Source organism: Mustela erminea, chromosome 14, assembly GCF_009829155.1.
Source record: "Mustela erminea isolate mMusErm1 chromosome 14, mMusErm1.Pri, whole genome shotgun sequence".
Classification (NCBI taxonomy): Eukaryota; Metazoa; Chordata; class Mammalia; order Carnivora; family Mustelidae; genus Mustela; species Mustela erminea.
The window spans coordinates 26,086,156-26,105,858 of record NC_045627.1 but is presented as its reverse complement, the minus strand read 5'-3'; the positions used below and the strand labels follow the sequence as shown (position 1 = coordinate 26,105,858).

At 38.3% G+C, this 19,703-nt stretch overlaps 1 protein-coding gene across 3 annotated transcripts in view; it reads right to left on the bottom strand.

Annotated features, from left to right (window-relative positions):
- The window catches only part of BICC1 (BicC family RNA binding protein 1), a 257,535-nt gene that overhangs the window by 13,522 nt on the left and 224,310 nt on the right, over positions 1-19,703 (bottom strand). For 2 of the 3 annotated variants that reach the window (XM_032312164.1, XM_032312166.1), the window contains exons 9-18: positions 18,656-18,787; positions 16,412-16,598; positions 14,213-14,374; positions 13,401-13,597; positions 13,131-13,263; positions 12,449-12,605; positions 10,219-10,384; positions 7,538-7,577; positions 6,991-7,145; positions 1,399-1,555 (exon numbers count right to left, since the gene is read on the bottom strand). In XM_032312164.1, the coding sequence (XP_032168055.1) occupies positions 1,399-1,555; positions 6,991-7,145; positions 7,538-7,577; positions 10,219-10,384; positions 12,449-12,605; positions 13,131-13,263; positions 13,401-13,597; positions 14,213-14,374; positions 16,412-16,598; positions 18,656-18,787 (1,486 nt within the window). The remainder of the gene's footprint in view (positions 1-1,398; positions 1,556-6,990; positions 7,146-7,537; positions 7,578-10,218; positions 10,385-12,448; positions 12,606-13,130; positions 13,264-13,400; positions 13,598-14,212; positions 14,375-16,411; positions 16,599-18,655; positions 18,788-19,703) is intronic. The other variant, XM_032312165.1, reaches the window with a different exon arrangement.

Sequence of the window (19,703 nt, the reverse complement as noted above, 5' to 3'; positions counted from 1 at the left end):
TAATCAATTTTAATTATCCAGTGTTAAGCGAAGGGAAAGGAGATAAAGACAGAAAAAGAAAGACACAAAGGGAATTTATATTGAGATGCAGAGCAGAGATCATTTCCAGCCCTAGATCTGCATCTAGCATCAGTCTACCTCTCAGCTGCTTGGGGGACACCATGCCCATGCAAGTCTCCAGGCTACTTCTGTCAGTGTACTTGGAATCTATTTCCTTATTTCGACCTGGCTGACATGATGACCAGCCTTTTCAAATCTGAGACCCTGGACAACATGGCCCACCTGATTGAAGGTAACAATTGACAGTAGACCACGTCCACTACACTCATTCAGACTGCCTTTCTTCAAGTATTCTTCAAATACGCCATGCTATGTGTTCCATGATTCCAAATTCATTGAAAACCTTGAAAAAGGCCATTAGGTGCCTATTATGTGATTACCATCATCAATTCTTGTCTTATTTATACAACCTAGAAGTGTGGGTACTGTTACAGACAAAACCATTGGACCCATTTTGAGTCTCAACCACATTTGTTCAAAGCCAGAGCCTCTGTGCTTTATTTATTTATTTTTTTTAAGATTTTATTAATTTATTTGACAGAGATCACAAGAAGGCAGAGAGGCAGGCAGACAGAGAGAGGGGAAGCAGGCTCCCTGCTGAGCAGAGAGCCCAATGTGGGGCTTGATCCCAGGACCATGAGATCATGACCTGAGCCGAAGGCAGAGGCTTTAACCCACTGAGCTACCCAGGCATCCTAGCCTCTGTGCTTTAAACTCTTTTCTTCTATTTGTGCCAATTCAGCTTTATCTTGCCAGTTCAAAAAATCAGATCTGCTCTTCACCTTCTGTAGCTGAAGGCAAGTCTGCCCATTTTTCCTCTGTTTTCCATGATGCTAATGCGACAGCATTCAGCTCGGCTCCTTTACATCCCTGTGTTTTCCTCATCATCTGGATGTTTTGCGTGAGCATGGCCATAGGTTCATTCAACAAATATCTACTGAGTGCCTAGTAAGTGTCAGAACTGCTAGACTCTTGGGAAGAAACAACAAATAAGGTGCAGCCTAATAGAACACTCAGTACTCGGGCAATGAGTGAGTGCTTGCTGAATGAATATAAATGTGTTTCCTAGCTTGTGAAGCTCAAGTTCTCCACAAGTATAAAAATTCAAGTATAACCAGTGCTAAGTTAAAGCACAGACAAAAGGCCATGGAAGCAGAGAACTATGCTCTCTACTTCACCTGGAAAAATGCGGAAGGCTTCACAGAGGAGGTGGCATAGGATTATGCCAAATACTTGAAGGCAGAGGGTCCAGAGTTTATTTCCGAGCATCACCCTAAATCAAACAGACAAATTTCAGGCTGATTACATCTAAAAGTATGATGCAAAGTCAAAGCTCACTTGATTTGTTTTGTTTACGTTTGGGGCTGCCAACAGAAGCTGCAAATTCACTAGGACTTGGGGGTCCTATTCCATTTCGGTCCCTCCAGTTATCAGATTCACTTCCACTTCCCAAGTGTTCACGACTGCTGGATCTCGAGAGGGACATTGATGAGCCCTGTAAATAACCAAAGTCAGATGGGGACATATTAAGGTAGGTTTCCCAAGATTTGAGGAGAAGAGAATCTACATTAGACCATCACCAATTACTTCTCTGTTCAACCACTGCAGTTTCTCCACACATGCTGATTCTCAGGAGTCTGTGGTACCTATATATATGGCCTCTGCCCTCCAGCCACCAAGGACACCTGGTAATATACGCAATGAAGTCTTTCTCCTTCATCATCAGAGTGCCCAACAGAGTTCTGAGAGCTCTCAGGATAAAGCCTTGCTCCTCTAAGTTTTGGAGCAATAGATACTCAGAGTCCTCCCTATTTTGGGGAACTACAAAACAAATCTTCCAGCTGGTACAGCAGAGATTCTCTGCCTTGGATCACCTATGAAGGACAAATAGGAAGATGTGTGGCTACACCCAACCCTTTGATAGGAATACAGCTCCTAGGCTAAGTGAATCACAGTGGAGAGGACTGCCATCTTTTCCCTGTAACCCTCATCCCAACAACGATAGGGTCTTTCCAATAAATTACAAATACCTGAAAAAATTTACCTTTTTAAATTCCTCCTCCCAAATATAAAAATGTAAAAGATCTCAACATTTGCAATGAATTTGCATTTATTCATTCATTTATTTAATCACTGGCATTTCCGTATTGGCATTTCCCTATATTCCCTAATATAGGAATATTCCCTATTCCCTATACTTCCCTATTGAAATTTATAATAATTAAATTGCCAATCTGACACTCCATTCTACTGTCCTGTAGGCATTTTAAACTTAGAATGCTTGAAATTGAATTGCTGATTACCCATCCCCACTAGCTACACTCAAACACACTCCTCCCCCAGAATTCCTACATCTCACCCAGTAGCTAAAGCTGAGCTTCTAAGTTGTCCTCATGTCACCTTCCCCCACTACATCAAATCCATCAACAAATTCTATTGATGTCATCTCTAAACATACCCCAAATCTACCTACTTCTCTCCATCTCCACAACCGTAACCTGTAGCCACCTCATGAATATTTTATTCTACTCTTGCCTCCCACCCCAATATCCATTTTTCATAAAGCAACTAGGTTGGTTAAAAAAAAAAAAAAAAAGCAAATTAGAACAAATGGTACCTTCTGTATGAAGTCTTATAATGCTTTTCTAGTACTTTGCCATGGGCTGAGGTGCTCTCTAACTGATCCTCTTCCTCTCTTTTGAACTCTCAGTCTTCAACACTCTACCACCCTACCCAACTTCTCCTCCATGAAGGTACCAGCTGGTTCCGTCTTCAGGTGATCAAGGCCTATTACTGTCTCCCTAGATCTTCACAAGGCTGGCCCTTTCTTGTCATCTAGAACTTAGCTTAAATGTCATCTACTTATAAAGGTCTGCTATAACCATCTAATGTAAAGCATCTCTGTCTTATATTGACAAGGGATTTTTTTTTAATCACCTAAAGACTTCTTGTTTGTTTGTTTTGTATCTCTCTGTACCCACCAAAAAGAAAGTTGAACCTGTATTCAAGCACTGTATCCCTAAAATTGTCTCCAGAAGCAAAAAAGATGTTTAATAAATATTTGTGGAATTACTGAATCTATAAATATCTTTTCCCACTTCTATGGGATGCACTTTGCTGACTTTTGGGAAGGGGCAGAGGAAAGAAAGGCTCCTGAGACCAAAGAACTAGTGTTTTCAGTTAAAATCATCTTTAATATTACACTTCAACCAAGATAAATCCAGTGTAACAAGGGAAATAAGAATATGCTCAAAACTGGCAATAACCAGAAACATCAATGAGATCATTACTATAGTATTTATATGTATATTTAAAATTCTGCATCTAAACTCTTTTTTAGCATAAAAACACATTCATCTAAGATCTAAGCTGACTTGATACACACGGCTATGTCAGTCCTGACAAAACATGGTGATTTCTAAAAAAATTAAGTAAAACATAATCTTGTGATATCTACTAGTTCACTATCTACTCACTAATTTAAAGTACCATAAAGAGCAGCTCATTTCCATTCTTGGATTTGTAAGACTTAAAATAATCAGACAATCTCATTACTCTTAATGGTGGGGAAATTAAAAACCATCTTTGAGTCCCAAAACATGTTTTCATTTGCTTCAGGGAATATGCAGCAGAGAGGGGTAGCAAACAGAAAAGGAAAATCCTAGACCTTTCATATTTCTGTTGATGTGACAGAGACACTATAGGTGAAAGCAGCCTTTTGTTCAACGGTTTGTGTCTCAGTATTTGATCAAGTGGATGGGGTCATATTTTTGAGTCTTGGAGAAAACAAAAAATGCCTCAAGGTGCCAGCGTCTTATCTGAAGGAGCTCTTCAGAACAGGCTCATTTCTCAAAGCTGCCCTAAAACTGGAAACAACTGCTCAAGTCTAGCTTCTCAGAAATCTGACTAAGAAGCTCAAAGCATCCACTTCTTGCTTCAAGCAAGCCTCCTAGAGCAGGAAATTCTGTGTGCCTTAATCCCCGGCACACGGAGTGAGCAGCACATTTCCATCAGAACCTATTGGCTAAACACACTTCTCATAGATAAGCATTCCACTTGTCCATTTGGTTTGGTTTGGTTTGGTTTGTTAAAGAATAAGGGAAAAACGAGTGTTTCTTGCCACCTTCTAATTTCAAAATATTAGTGCTGTAGGCAGAGATGTGGTTAATTCTTTAATAAAAATGTTTAAGTTCTCCCTACTTTTCCCCAGGTCCTTCTCCATCACACCCTGTCCCCATGTGCTAACCCTAAGAAGCAATCCTCACTGCTCAGTTTTTAAGCCCTCTGAGCTATGGCAGAATAAAGGAAAAGGCATGCATGTGCAGATAACAACTGCACAAATTTAGATCCTGTTATTGTAAGGGGCCCTTCCATCCCCTTTCAATAGATTTGGGATGCATGAAGAAAAGTTCAAGTCCTACACAACAGGGAAAAGCTAGAACACCATTATCAAAGAAAGTGTGGTTATATCTTTATCAGCATTGTTGAAGGGCCTGTAAATAAACACAGGTTACATGGTGAGAGCCCATGCACTGATCTAGCTGCTCACACCCTCTCCCCTACCTTCCATTGTGAACAGGTTGCTAGATATTAACCACAAAGGGGGAACAGGCTAGCCCAAGATGGCCAAAGCAGGAAAAGCCATAGGAGGGAGTTCAGGCACTGAGTCAGACCCTGCACATCCCTGCCTCGAGAAGTGGTCCATCCATCCTTGGACAGGCGCTGGAGCAAAGAGTCTTTTAGGTTCTAAAATAATTTCAGCATCTTCTTCCTAGGGTTACCCCTCTTTAGAGCAGTGTTTTTAGAAGGGTGTCTGCATCAGAATCATACTAGGCTTTTGCTGAAAATGTAGATTCTTGATTCTTGCTCCTTATTTGATGAATGAGATCCTGGAAAAGTATGTGCATTTCTACGAAGCTCTCCAAAGTGAATCTTATATATGTTAAGCAATGGCAACATGGTTCTAGATCATTTACTTATCACCTTTGCTATGTACTCTCTTGGGTTAAACCATTAATAAGAGAAATATAAGGAAATTTTGAAAAATAAACTCAACTCCTTTCTGTGATACCTACTGCCATGACCTCAAGGAAGACACTTAACTGATCAGGGTCTCTCTTTCCTCACTGGGAGCTTGTAGCTTTGGGTAAGCTTATGGATGAAAATGCATTGTATAAATCACAAAGAAATAAATTATGTGAATAAGATAATTGTTCTTAGCACAGTATGTGTTCACATAATACTCTGAGGTATTCCTTTGGATATAAAAAGCAAATCTAGTTTGAATATGCAACAATATTTCCAGCAAAAAGCTTTCATATACATAATCTCAGCTTTCAGCCAGTGTTTGGTTTCCTTCAGGGTGAAATTCTCCATTTCAAAGAACAGTAGCTGCTCAATATTACGAGAACTTACCACATGGCATGCTACATACTGGATGCCTTCTTCCAGGTAATCATCAGAACAACTCAAATTAGAAAACAGGTTCAGAGGGGAGAAGTCATTCCTCAGAGCTGTCCATGTACCAGTAGTGGCTGTCAGACCCCACAGCCCTTTCACTTGATCACTACGTTATCAGAACAATCATCATTTCAACCGGCAATCCTTCTGGTCTTTGAGGACACAACTCAAATAGCATTTCTAGGGTAATTTCATCTCTGAAACTACAGAAACACGATCAGCCACCTAATACACCTAACACTCATTCTGCCAAAGCCAAGTGAGTGAAACTGATGACCATAGGTGCCTCAGCTAAAACCCTCAGAATTAGCACAGCAGTTTTAAGGTCTCTGCCAACAAAAGGAAAGCTTATTTTCTCTCAGAGCTACAATGGCAGAAAGAGGAGTGTGCCTCCTAGAGCCTCAAAATTTTTCATAATGGTTCCTACATTCTAGCTGCTGACAGTTAACTTCAGTCCTTAAATACAGGCTTCCAGGCTGCTACTGTAAGTCTGACAAGGAAATTTGTAAGAGACTGTTCTTTTTAGTATTTTCTTTTAAACTTAAAAGCAATGGGGGAAAAAAAATTGCATGTTTGCTTTTGCCTTTCATCAACAGTCTAATTTATTATAAGGAAAATTGGTGGAGAAAAGAAGGTCAATCTACAATTGCTAGTTATTAGACTAACAATTATGAAACCCTTAACCAGTATTTGTTTTTCAGCTTACAAGCATTCTGGTTGAACACTGTGATTCTTGGATTCATTATTTTTATCCACGTTTGGGTGTGTATAGTCTCCCCAGTACTGAGTGTGCATATGTGTGCTCTAATTCCACCCCAATTCCCAAAAGGCTTACAGCCAAAAATCTGATACTGTCAGATTGAAAAGGCTTTGCTTAGCAAGTCACGTGCAGCTTGGCTGAGAAATACAGAACGTTGGATCCTTTCCCCATGCGGCAAGGATGCCAGCTTCCCAGTCTCACCCTGAGCCATGCAGCCAACATCTGGGAAACATAAAATTTTGGAGCTCTTGTTTATGATACTTCCTGCTGTGTTCCTGGCACATCTGAACATGCTAAATTTTAACTCATATCTGAAAACTTATTTTTGTTGAGTGTTTGCCTTTGCCCCCCTATAGTGGGTCTGCTGGTGAGTGATACCCTTAAATAAAGGGAGTCTTTATAACTTTTATGGAATATTACATCTGTCCTTTGCTTAATCTCAGCCCTGCTCTATCATTTGTGACACTCCCCCTTCTAACAAAATCACAATTTATCCAAACTTACATCTCTTTCGTAGCTGATCAACAACTCTGAGTGAAGGTAAAGACCATAATATGTTAGACTGTATCAATTTGATAGCAATATGTTTACAGGAACAGAAATTAGAACAAATCACCATTAACAACTTTTCGTTATGTAAATAAAGAATGATACCACTCCTTTGCTGAAAGAACAGACAGGAAGAATGGGTAAGTCATGACTCTACGAACCTCAAAAGTCGTTGTCATTGTGGGCTTATAGGACACATGGTTGGCCCTTCTCAGCTCCTTTATGGTTTCGGCTGGCATGGATTTAGAAAACCCCAGGCCACTCCAGGTATTTGTGGGTGTTCTGACTTCTGTCACCACTGGTTTTTTTAACATAGCTTTGGGAGACAGCATATAAAACAAATGTTTGGTATTTTTAATGTTTTTTCTAAAATAAAATATTGATGAATGTTGTTTCTTTGATATATGTAAAGAAAGTATCACTGAGTATTACTTCTTAACATGAAATGCCTTAAAGTACCTTCATAAAATACTTTATACAAAGTAACAGTAAACTGAAAAATGTTACATTATTTTTTAATTAATCTAATGCTAATCTATTCAACAAAACACATTCATTTCCAACAAAATTTGTGTAACTTGAACCTAAACACTGTAGGTTTTTTTTTTATGAAGGTCTAATTTCTTAATTCAACATGACTACTAGGAAACTTTTTATGGTCTCCTAGAAAAAAAAAATCAAAGTAGTGATCATTAACACAGCACATACCTTTGGTTGCTAATAGTTTCTTTTGTTCATAGTCAAATGCCTGAAAATAAAAGAGAAAAAATATCTTTATTGCCAGTCTGTCCAAATGTCTTGCCAATACCCCATAATTAGAGAACAAAGGTTTTGACTACAGCCCATGAATCTGTCTGGGACACATGCTAAGCTTTGTACCATTAATATGATAGTAATGTAGCACAAGTCTGATAAATTTAAACATGTTTTCAAACTAATTAATTAGAATAAATTAACTACTTCTAATATGAAAGTGATAAGAATTAGAAATTTTTCTTCAAAAGGGAAAAAATCCTATTTATTGTGAGTATTTAACACACCAGGGCCAACAGATGCTAAAGTATAGTGAATAACCCAATAATAGGCTAAGTTTCCCAACATAAGGCATTACCAAAATGCTTTCTGGTTATCTACTGGTCTCTTTGTTTCTCTACATCCCCTCCTCACTTAAGTAAATCATGGCCTGAAATGGGATAATGTTAAGACAATTTAAATTATTTAGCCTAATTGGCACAGTCCTTGCTTTTGAAGTGAGATAAATGACAAATGCCTAGCTTTGATCTGTAATGACATTAAAGCCATGCAATAAAATTAAACCTAGCTACTTCTTCTACTGGTCTAGGATGTTACCATTCATTCTTTCCATTCACAATGAATAAGTGACTTCAGTCATACGTCTACCGAGGACCAAGGTAGGTCATTCTGAAGAAAGCAGTCCAGACACAGCTACATCTCAAATGCAAACCCAGTGTTCTCAGCTCTCCAATTTAGGGACTATGTAAGGTTTGATTTAAGAATGTCTTAAAGGCCTACCAAGAGGGCCAAGAACCAGTTGGTGAGAGCTCTTTTGACCCTTCCTCTAGGAGGACTATACCATTAGATGTAGCATGCCTGTATAATGTATGGTCTGAAACTGTATTTCTGAGAGAGAAATGCGCTACAAATAAAAATTAGGCCAGAATTATAAAAGTAAATGGGCTGACCCAGACAAACTAAGATGTGTGATTAACTCTAAGAAAATGACAGTAAATCAGGAGAGCCAGATTTTCAGATAACATAGTTTGGTGTTTTTAAAATTATAGGTCTAAAATGGCATTGGGAATTAAAATCAACTTTTAATGATTAGATCCTAAATTCACCTGTTCAGTAAATATTGAGTGTCTTCTGGTTAAAGAGATTATGTTGCTCTTTGTAGAAGAATACAACAATGCATCAACAAGGGTCTAGAGCCTCAAAACACACAGAATCTTAGCAGGGATGTGTTTAAGAAACAAATAAATGACTACAAAATAAATTAGGAAGTGAGGTAAATGTGAAGAGAGAGCTAGAGATGCAGTGTTCCAAGAAGGGTCAGGAGACAGAGATCATTTTTAGGTGTAGGAATCAGTGAAATCTTCAGTCTTTCTCTGTCAATGCTTGGTGACTACAACTATTGAATTTTTAGCAATTTAAAAAGTTAGCTCTTCATTAAGAGCATAAATACATCTAAGTTAAAACTCACCAAGAACATTCTCATCCATCCTAAAAGAAAGGAATGTGAAAATGATTCACTAGGTATAAATCTGATGGAAAAGAAGAGAACTACAAGAGGGACAAAAACCAAAAGGAATCATACAGGGGAATGAGGTAATTCGTATAATGAAAGCTTTAATTTATATTAACTGAAAATAAATCCATCAGGAAAAATGTAACAAATGTTTTTTTTTTTTAACTTTGACACTTTAAAAAAGACAGGTTTTGTAAAAACATTCATCTAATAACTTCTGAAAATGTTCAAATGTGAAGGATTTAAAAAACAGACAAGCAGGACTGAACTGCAGTTTTCACTAAAATTATAGAGGTATAATTTAGTGACATAAATTACTTTTTTTGACATAGCAGTGACAGCTTGTTTTTAAGATTCTGTGAAAAGCTTTCCCCTTTTCTGGGGAGGTGGGGGAGACTGGAGATAATAAATCTACTATAAAGTAGAAAAGTCTACCCAGTAATTCTGACACTGAAATCAAATGTTTATAAGAGTCTCTAAAAGCACAAAGTATGAAATCCTTCTTTCTCATATTGTCGTTTATATGGAAATCAAATTTCTGAATTTTATGATCAATAGTCTATTTTGATTTACTGGCCTAATACTTTAAAAATGGATACAGAGAAGATCCCTGCTGAAGAAATTGTTTAATATGATCATACATCTCTCAACTAACATAGTCTTCAATAATACCTGGCATCTACTTTCAAAAGCCTAAACTTCACTTTAATTATTTTTATAACTATCTAAATGACACCAAATTTATTATCTCCATTAAGCATATAGAAAGATATATTTATCCAAGACTATGTTATGAGGCAGTGATACTTAAAAATAACAGTTTTTACATTTATCTAAACTTTAAGTAACAGAGAAATAATATCATTTACATAAGACATAGCGACACAGACCATCTTATTGTGAATTTTAATACACTTTAAAGAATTCTTCTTACTCAAGCTTTTTATTTTTAATGTTTATTGCAAAACCAATTCCTAACTACTAACTATATATTTAAATTTAATTTTGACTAGAGTGCTGAAGGAAAACCAAATTTCTGCTCTATTGTTAAATATTTGCTGAATTCCCCATTCCCTAAGTTACCACCCCACATCTAGATAACTCTCCCATTTCTCCTCATTACCTGCATATTGACATACGATGGCCGTGGGGCCAGACGAGCCCTTTCGGAGTTTTGCTGGGCAGCTGCAGCCCTCTCCGCGGCACGCTCACTTCCGGGAGCCTTCTTGTCAGCCAAAGGGCTTTCTGCAGCACTCAGCTCAGAGTCCGAGAGCAACCTGTCAGTGCTGCTGTGAAACAGTTCGGAATTTAACAGTCCGTGTTTATATACAAATGTACTGAATGTTTCCTATGTGCACATTTACTCTATGTTTACCACTGTTAACTATTTACATGTATTATTTCATTTCCTCTTCACAAGGCCGCTCTGAGTTAGGCAGTCGTATTATTCCCATTTTACAGATAACTATGTACCTCAACCAAGGTCACACCTCTAAGTAAAGGATAGTGCTGGGATTTTAACCCAAGCATATGACTCTAGAGCTGGAGTTGAAACTATTTCATGACACATTTTCACAAACATTATATGTAGTATGTTTGGCATATGTCTGTGATACATACAGAACAGACACACAGACAAGATTTCTAATTTGGATACGTCAAAGACACAGCAATGACTCGTGCATACACAGTCTAAGCAGAAACAAGTCAACCTGAAGGCACACAGATGATCCAGTTCCTGTGTGTGAAATGCATAGGGTATTGCTAACAAATCTACTATGACACAGGTTTCAGATAAATAAGTATTTCCCAACACCTGTTCAGGGTGCATGGATGAACATAAAAATGTTCCTTAAAATAGGAAAAATGATCTGAATTGCAAGATTGGTAATGCCCTATACATGCACAAGTTCAAATCCAAGTGCATGTTAAGCTCAAGTAAAAGAGAAATAAGGAACAGTATTAGGAAAAGAGCTGATCTGATTGGTTCATTCTTTCTTTTGTCATTCACTGTTCCATTGTGCCAGGAGAACTGGGAGCAGGCTACTGGAATATAAGAGGAGGAGCAATGCACTTTGTTTGCTTGACAAAAGTTCACAGTGGCTTCACACAGGACATCAGAACTGAATGCAAAGGGCCTCTGCAGGTTGGGCAGGCAGCGGCCTGTGAAGGCCCAGAGAACAGCGTAAGCAAAGCAAAGGAAATACGCCATGTGCACGACTGGTGCCGTTAAAGCCAGAGTGTGACAAGATCAGACTTCCGTGTTCAAAAAAATTGCTGGAACAAAATAAAAGACCGACTGAGCTGCTGAAAGGGTAGCGACAGAGAGACCATTCTGGAGGTCGCAGCTTAATTTAGATGAGAGGTAAGTTCAGAACTTATTTAATGATGAAAGGAACAGGCATACCCTTCAAATGCTTCCACACAGGGAAGAAAGCAAATTTACTTCTCTAACCTACGCTAAATAATGTTCACCGTGGCTACTAGTACCACATAAGGAAAGACACAGAGAAAGCAGATTTAGACAAAATGGGAACGAGAGTAGTTAACTGATCAAAGAGTTTATAAAAGCAAAACAGATTTCAGTAAGAAACACAGGAAATAAAAATATAAAGGCTATATTTGTCTTAAGATAGTCTCCCCTGTGAGGATATACAAGAAAACTAATAAGACAGTAGAGGAAACTGGGTAGATGGAGATGGAGAGGAGCAAAATCTTTCAACACAGAGGCACTCCACTGTATTGCCTTTTTTAAAAAGTGTGAATAGACTATCTATTTGAAAAAAAAAAAGAAAGGAAAAGAAGATAGAGTAAGGATAACACATTTGTAACTGTGCTATTATGGTAAGGGAGAGTTACAGTTACTACAATATATGTATTTATACTCATGGTGGTTTGTAATAAATAAAATCATGAAACTGTCAAGTATTTATTACCATAGTTTGCAATTAACTACCTTGGAACAAGGAAGCATAGTTTAAGTTAGAAATTCAAAGCAAAACAAAGGAGAATTCACAGGAGGAAAATTTCCAACAGAAAAAACAGAGAGTAAATACTGCCGTATTGAAGAGCAGGGAGGATGTTAAAGTGTCAGAGCACAGAGACGGTTTAGAGAACCCAGATACAAATCCAATCACTATAGAGAGGACAGAAGAGTGAAAATTACCAGCTAGTATTCCTTAGTAGAAATTTTAAAAGGAAAAAGAGTATTATAAAGAAAAATAAAAAACACTCTCGGAATAGATCAAACTCACTTGAACCAAAGAACACCAACTACTGAGTTTAAAACAAATCCAGCGTGTTAGACATTTTCTTTCAAAGGATCAAGGACTTTTAAAGATTAAAATACATACTGTAAGTGTGAGTTTTTTGTGCCCTGCAACAGTTCTACTGTCTGCCTCTTGGCACAGGAAACTTTGGAAGGACCCATCATCTGTTTCAAGTCACCAGCATTCCCAGAATGGGAAGGACTTCGAGGCATGCCTACTTCAACAAAAGCATCGTTACAACCTGCAGAAGGGATAAAGTGAAAATCCAAATGTCACCTTATCATCAACAACCACCTGAGATGGAAACAAATCAGAACCCAACTCAAGGGAGACCCAGGTAAAACAGCTTTCAGCTGCAAAGAAGACACTATAAATACAGGCTGTCCCAAATTTCATTCAAGATGAAATTTAAAGAGAAGACCCTCACATTTTCAAAAGATTTATTAGGGGTGGAAGCGTTTTAGAAAAAGAAACACTCTACTTGGAAAAAAATTATATGTATACATTTACTAAATTGACGCTTTCCTCTTACACAATTACATCCACTTTAATTTAGGAAGTTCCAATGTAATGGGAAGTGATTCTTTCTGTGGGAAGTGTTTTTCAGTTTATTGTGCCCTGTGTTCTTTGGAATTTCATTCAAGATGTCTTTCTGCATACTTGACGTAGGATGAGTCATAAATGGTTAGCAAAACCAGCTTGAAATCACCGCAGAGACTTTACGAACCCCTTTATCTGGGTAACGTTAGTTCAGAAGGAAAGTTACCTTCCACAGGGTTTGACTTGGGAGATGGCTGCTCAGGTCCAGTTGTCTGTCTAGATGGGTCACTGTGATTCCCACTCAGCACTTTTTCCCCAAGTGATGAAGTGGCTATTGCACCATATTTTATATTCGGAGACTAAAACGATAACAGAAAATAACATACAGATATGGCTACCATTCTAAAATTCATTTCAGGTGGAAGTTTAAACATATTACCAGAGGCTTATCTCTTAGAAACAGCATAGATCACACTCCTCTAGCAAAGAACGTTACCTGTGCATGTCCATTTAAAGAAGCAGAGATTTTTTTGCCTTCTGTCTGGATACTGTTGATATGGACATCGACAGGAGTCAAGCCAGGAGGGGGAGATGGAGCTGTGTGCCCGTAGGTGGGTACACCAGACAACAAAATATTAGTTAATGTGGCTTGGGCAGTAGAAGGAATCATAAGGTGTGGTATAGCAGAAAAACCTACAATGACATTTCATGCAGACAGATATTAGAAAAAAGCTCATATTTGACAAATATTACTTTATTATATTCAGTAAAACCAAAAAACTTCATTTTTGTTACTACAAATTCAGAAGAGTTCAGTTTTGATACCTCTCTGTAAATAGGTTTACCATTACTATAAAAACACAAAACAATGTTAAACGAAACAATGTTAAAATCGAACCAGACTTGAGAGAATACTTAACCTAAGCTCTTCACTGTACGGAGGAGGAAACTAGCTAAAGTTAGCCTGTCCATATGACTATCAGGCACATCTGTCCAACTGGAACCGACATTTCCTAATTATGAGGTCAGTTAGCTTCATGTGTTATTGCCACTGCTTCCTGCTCATCACACTCTTTTTCCTGATCTCTTTGTCATGCTGGAAGATTATATTCTACTTTTATTAAAAACTCACAGCTTTGTCATGCTTCATTTTAACTAATTTACACACTGGGGAGTTTCTCTTTAGCCGCAGTATGCTTTGAACCGTAATTTTTCCCTAAGGAAACGGGACCACTGGTATATTTTATTTAAAAACTGATACAAAAAACCACACCAACATGCCTTTGATTGTACTTAAATGACACTCACCTGTGGCACTTGAAGTGTTAGCAAGCGGGGGTGCCCATAATGTGGGGCTGGGGGTGCCAGAACTTGGACTTTGCAAAGGACTGACTGAGCTATTAAGAGCATTCAAGAGTGAGTTTGGAGTTGTTGATGTGTTTAGAGATAAGGTGGTAGGCCCCAAAAGACCTGCAATAAATGAATGCCAAGTCAATATGCATACACTCAATATTAAAAATACAGATGGGCACCAATATTGCCATTCGGAATGCACAATGAGAGAGTCTGATATTTTCCAAATATAATATGAGTGATAGATTACCTTCTTTCGAATATTCCCAAGAGATACTACATGATACAACTCCAACACAGAACCCAGACTATCTACAAACAGATGCTGATCAGAACCAGAAGTTAGGTGTATGTAAATCAGGGATGCAGTCAGGGTTACTGAGCAATGCCAGCTGCTTTGCATTCATTTCAACTGGCCAGGATGAACATACTTCTGCTCTAGTGGAAACTCATCTTTTTTTTTTTTTTTTTAAGATTTTATTTATTTATTTGACAGACAGAGATCACAAGTAGGCAGAGAGGCAGGCAGAGAGAGAGGAGGAAGCAGGCTCCCTGCCGGGCAGAGAGCCCTGATGTGGGGCTCGATCCCAGGACCCTGGGATCATGACCTGAGCAGAAGACAGAGGCTTTAACCCATTGAGCCACCCAGGCGCCCCTGGAAATTCATCTTTATTTCTATCTATAACTCACTTGTTTTCTGTTTCCAAGCAAACTCTTTTCAAACCACTTACAATTAGCAGAGAATAGGGGAAGGTTCTCCTGCAGTAGAATGATTATGTTTGTGAAGAGGCTGAGTTACTTGGAACAGTTTGCTTTTATTTTGTCAAAACACACGACCATCCCTGTGGTCCATGGTCCATCTCAGTAAGTACAAAAACTTTCCTCAGAAACAATTTTCTTGTTTGTTTTTTGCTTCTTTTAAGGATTTAATGTTTGATTTAAGTAATGAAACTTCTCTTCAGGCATTTAAATATATTCTAAAGTAAAATATGAAGTTGTATATAACTTTTTCATAATATTTAAAGTATTAAGTATTACAGGATAGGAATAGACATGAAAACATTTTAGAAACTGAGTAACTGAATCGTTGCTCTGGTGCAGGAAGAACTTGGCTCCTGCCAGATTATCTCACTGGCACTTCCTAACTGACATGCACGTGTTGTTATGACTGTTTAGTGCAAGGGACGATTTGGGGAGAGTAGAGGCCAAAGGGTAGAGTCTGTCTTTACTGTAATGGTGTCTAGACAGGGCTACCTGGAATCTTAATCATATTATAACCATATAATTTTTAAAAGCAAGAAATAGCTGTTTGAAAAAAAGAAGTGACAGAAGGCGAAGTGTGTTTTTTCTGTCTCAGATCAATACTGAATGAGGCAAGGGCATTTTGTAGGGCTATTACTTTCACTTTTCATATTAAGGCTACGGAAACATGTGCAAGAAAGTAGTGAGCCTGGCCTAACGGGAATATGGCAATGAAACCCCGCCTGTAAGCCGGGACTCCACAAATGAGGCGGTACAGGGCACAAGTAAGAAGCGCCCCCCCCCCTTTTCTCAAAGAGCTAGAGCACCGAGGGAGGGCGTTCTTCCACCTTCTACTCTGTGCTGTAGATAGAAACACAGGTCATCGCTCCTCCTGGTAGCTGCAGCTAGATTCCCTGTGTCTGGATGAGGCCGTGATGACCACCAGGGGTGGGCGGGAGGTTCTGCTTGCTCCCACCTCCCCCTCTCTCTACCCCTCCTACAGATTTGCAATTACTTTTTGAAAAACAAACTGGATAATCTTTACCTCTAGGGATGGATGGCAATATTGCCAATGCAAGAGAGAATAAACACATAAATTATAGTCAGCCTGCTCACTTCACTCTCAGTGGCATTCTTAATTTAGAAGAACAAACACAGCCACTGAAAATAAAACAGTCAGACCTTGGTTATTTATGCCAAAATAAAAAGAATCTAGGTACAAAATCTTTGGAGTCTAACAAAAAACCCAAAATGGATTGATGTGAGTTTTGTTGCTCTTTCACCTAATCTTTGGGCCTGACATGGGAAAAAAAAAGAGCCTTTAAAAACTGTAGCCCCATATGGTAGAAAGAAAGGGAACGGGCTAAGCAATCCCCCAGTGACTGAGAAGCGCTGTAATAATAAATTTTATACCTAGTCCAGTGAGTCCGAGGCCTGCCGAAGCTAAGATGTCCAGGCTGGGACATGCCAGGCCGGCAGGGCACGATGCTGGGGACGGGCTGGTTGCTATGGTAACCCCACTGCTTTCAAGTCCGAGGAGACATTTCCTTGCTTCATACATATTTAAGGCATTTCTCTCAACACTTTTCACAATCACAGACTATGAAAACACATAATGGGAAAGAAAAAGGTGATATGCGAGTAGTCTACAATGAACTGGGGAGGTGGGTGAGAAATGAATATGGTAATAAGGATTCCAGGAAGGAATATATTGATGCGGTTTTAAAATCAACTGAAAAATTCTAACCACTTATTTCTTAAGTTTGCTCCTTGTGGTAAAACCATAAAGGGTTAGTTATAATTTTCTGGGTGTGTCCTGTGTTCCAGGCACTGGGGTAGAAGCTGTACATAAATCTTGATGCTTGCCAGAAACCTTCTGGATGGGAATTGTGATTCACATTCAGGGAGGATAAGGGTCCTACCCATGGTCACAGCTGGGCAGGGGCAGCAAGAGGACTGGACCTCAGGTGGTCTGCCTGTACAGCCCATTCCCTTGGCATCCTCTCGCTGTTACATGAAAGCTTTCTCCCCTTGATCTCATTTTTACAAAACAACTCAAACTTGTCACCATATATAGACTGCATAGTAACAGTCACTTACGTTGGACATTTATAGCCTACTAGTTAACTAATAGACCTTGAGGTACCCCTGTTCCTCACGGATGGCATATCAATGGCAAAGCTTATGGTAAAACAAACTTCTGAACAGTAATTTTTTTTTTTTTTCTCAATGGACTCCTCTAGAAAATTGGAAGTGTGAACTCAAGAGGAGAGCCTCCAATGGGCAATAAAGAAAATTTGTGACTGAAAAATCAGTTAAAGCAGTACTCAGCATCCGGGTCAGGCAGACAGAACTTAATGGCCCTGGGATGCAACGAGGCTCTAGAATTCTCACTTTTCATCTATAGCCCCCTGACTTGGCTCATTTAGTACTGAACTCCAGAAGATCCTGTTGTGCCTGACACTCTTCACATGCACAATGTCTCTTCTGGCTGTATCTTCCAGTCTTAGAAGTCACTGTGTCTGCAGTGACTCCAGTCAACTCAAATTAGTTAAGCATGACACTTCAAGACACATAAAATTAATGTCCTGTTCTCTAACTTTAAACTCATTTTATCACTTAGAAACAAACCTCTCTTTTTCTTTTAAAGTTTTCTTTTGATGAAGGCATGATTGTTTTTCTTAAGTTGGACACTGAACACCATGATATTTACATCTATAAAAATCGTCTGTGATATACCTTACACCATGATACATATATAATAAGATTTATAGAAATTAAAAAATGGAAAGCACAAATGTTTGGGGTTTTACCTACTAGAATAAAAAGATACATTAATGTTATTACTCAGTACATGTTATTATGCGACTTGCTTCTTTTATTCAACACCATTCTTGTCCTTTGACTCTGGTACATAGGTCTCCTCAGGGTGTCTAACTGGGTGTACAATGCCGGCGGGCAGGAGGAGATCAGTATTTTCAGTGTGATTAGAAGGTCCCAAATTGCTCCTCAGAGTGGCTATGCCAATTTGCCTCTTCCTTCACATTCTCACTAGCATTTACTATCATCAAGTTTCTCCCATTAAAGTTTGACTATACATGGAATTACTGAAATTTTGTAACATGTTAGAGAAGTTCCAAGAAGACTGAATGGAGGACACATCATTATTTACTTTTGATTATCATTATTAATTTATTATTTATTAAAGAGAATGAACACCTATTCTTTAAATCTCCAGGGCTAGCAGAGTAGCTCGCAAAGAGTATGTAAATTAAATATTTTAAAAATTACATTGGATATGTACACATACACATTTAAGACAATGTTTAGCCTTATCAACGCTCTGATAACTTAATAAAGCTGAAAGTTACCAGGTTGCAAATGAATAAAAACACGTCTTTTCTTACTCATATGTTTGTAAGAAATAATGGTCATTAAAAATAAACTCCAAAACCAACACAAAAAGAAAATGATGATCAAAAATGAATGTTTTTACTAACTTATATATTTAAATAACAAAGTATAATATATAATGACATATATATTACATAGAATATTTAATTCCATATATATGAAAATATACATGTATATGAAAATAAAAAAGTAATCTAGAATGGGATAGGATATGTGGTCCTCTGGGCCCAGATCTGAACCAACCTTGCTTGGTTGTTTCGGCTTTGGTTTAATACTGATGAAGACATCGAGCTGTTCCATCAACTGAGCAATGAACTGTGGATCAACTTCAATTTCTTCCTTCATATCAAACATCAGCACAAGGGGAAGACAACCCTAAGAAATGTCACAGTAGAAAGTGTAGGAGGTAAAATGTTACTCTTTAAACATCTGATAATTTAACATGCCTACAAATAATGCAATATTCTATGGGCTGAAAGAGTAAACCAAAGTATTAAAGCTCAATCACATGCTTTCACAAAGCTTAGGGAATTCGTGTGGAAATAATGCTGAGGGCACAAACTATTTTTGAATGACAAAATTATATGTGTCTGAAGTTTCTGTTATTGGCCCTGAGTTTTTTACCCACTTTCCATCTTGGAAAATTCATCCATTCTCTGACTTCCATTTTGTTAGTGATGCCAGAAACTAGACACTGAACCACATCAAGGGGATTAATCCTGTGCTTTTGCTCAAAGACTTACAGTACTGGCTTTTATTGTCTTCTGAATGAAATCTAACCATGTTTCAGCATTTCAAGATCTCCACATTTTGACACAGCTTTGCTTATAAAATCATAGGCCTGTATGTTCATACATCTGCCCCTTCCTCCAGGCTAGACCAGCCTCCTATTTTTCAAATGGATTCTATACTTTGGTCTCAATTCACCCAAAGGCTTCTTCACCAACTGAAGACCTACCTCTCTTCTGGTGCAGCTCCAACCTTACCTCCTTCCTGGAGTAAAGTGCTACTACTGTTTCTTCTTTTAGCTTTCTTACTTTTTAGCTCTGCTGAGGTCCGCACTTGTTTTTTCTCTGATGCTTTCTTCCAGGCCCCGAATCTACTAACTATAGGAATCTCATACTTGATTCCCAAGACACTCAGTACTAGCCCAACTGCTGGGTTCTGTACATAAGTATCAGAAGTAATAGTCAAATACACTGGAATTAAAAGAAATCATGGTGTTCCATTTTCCTTATGGATGAAAGTAATTTCTGTATTTAAAATGTATGTTAAGGCCTTTCATTTCCTT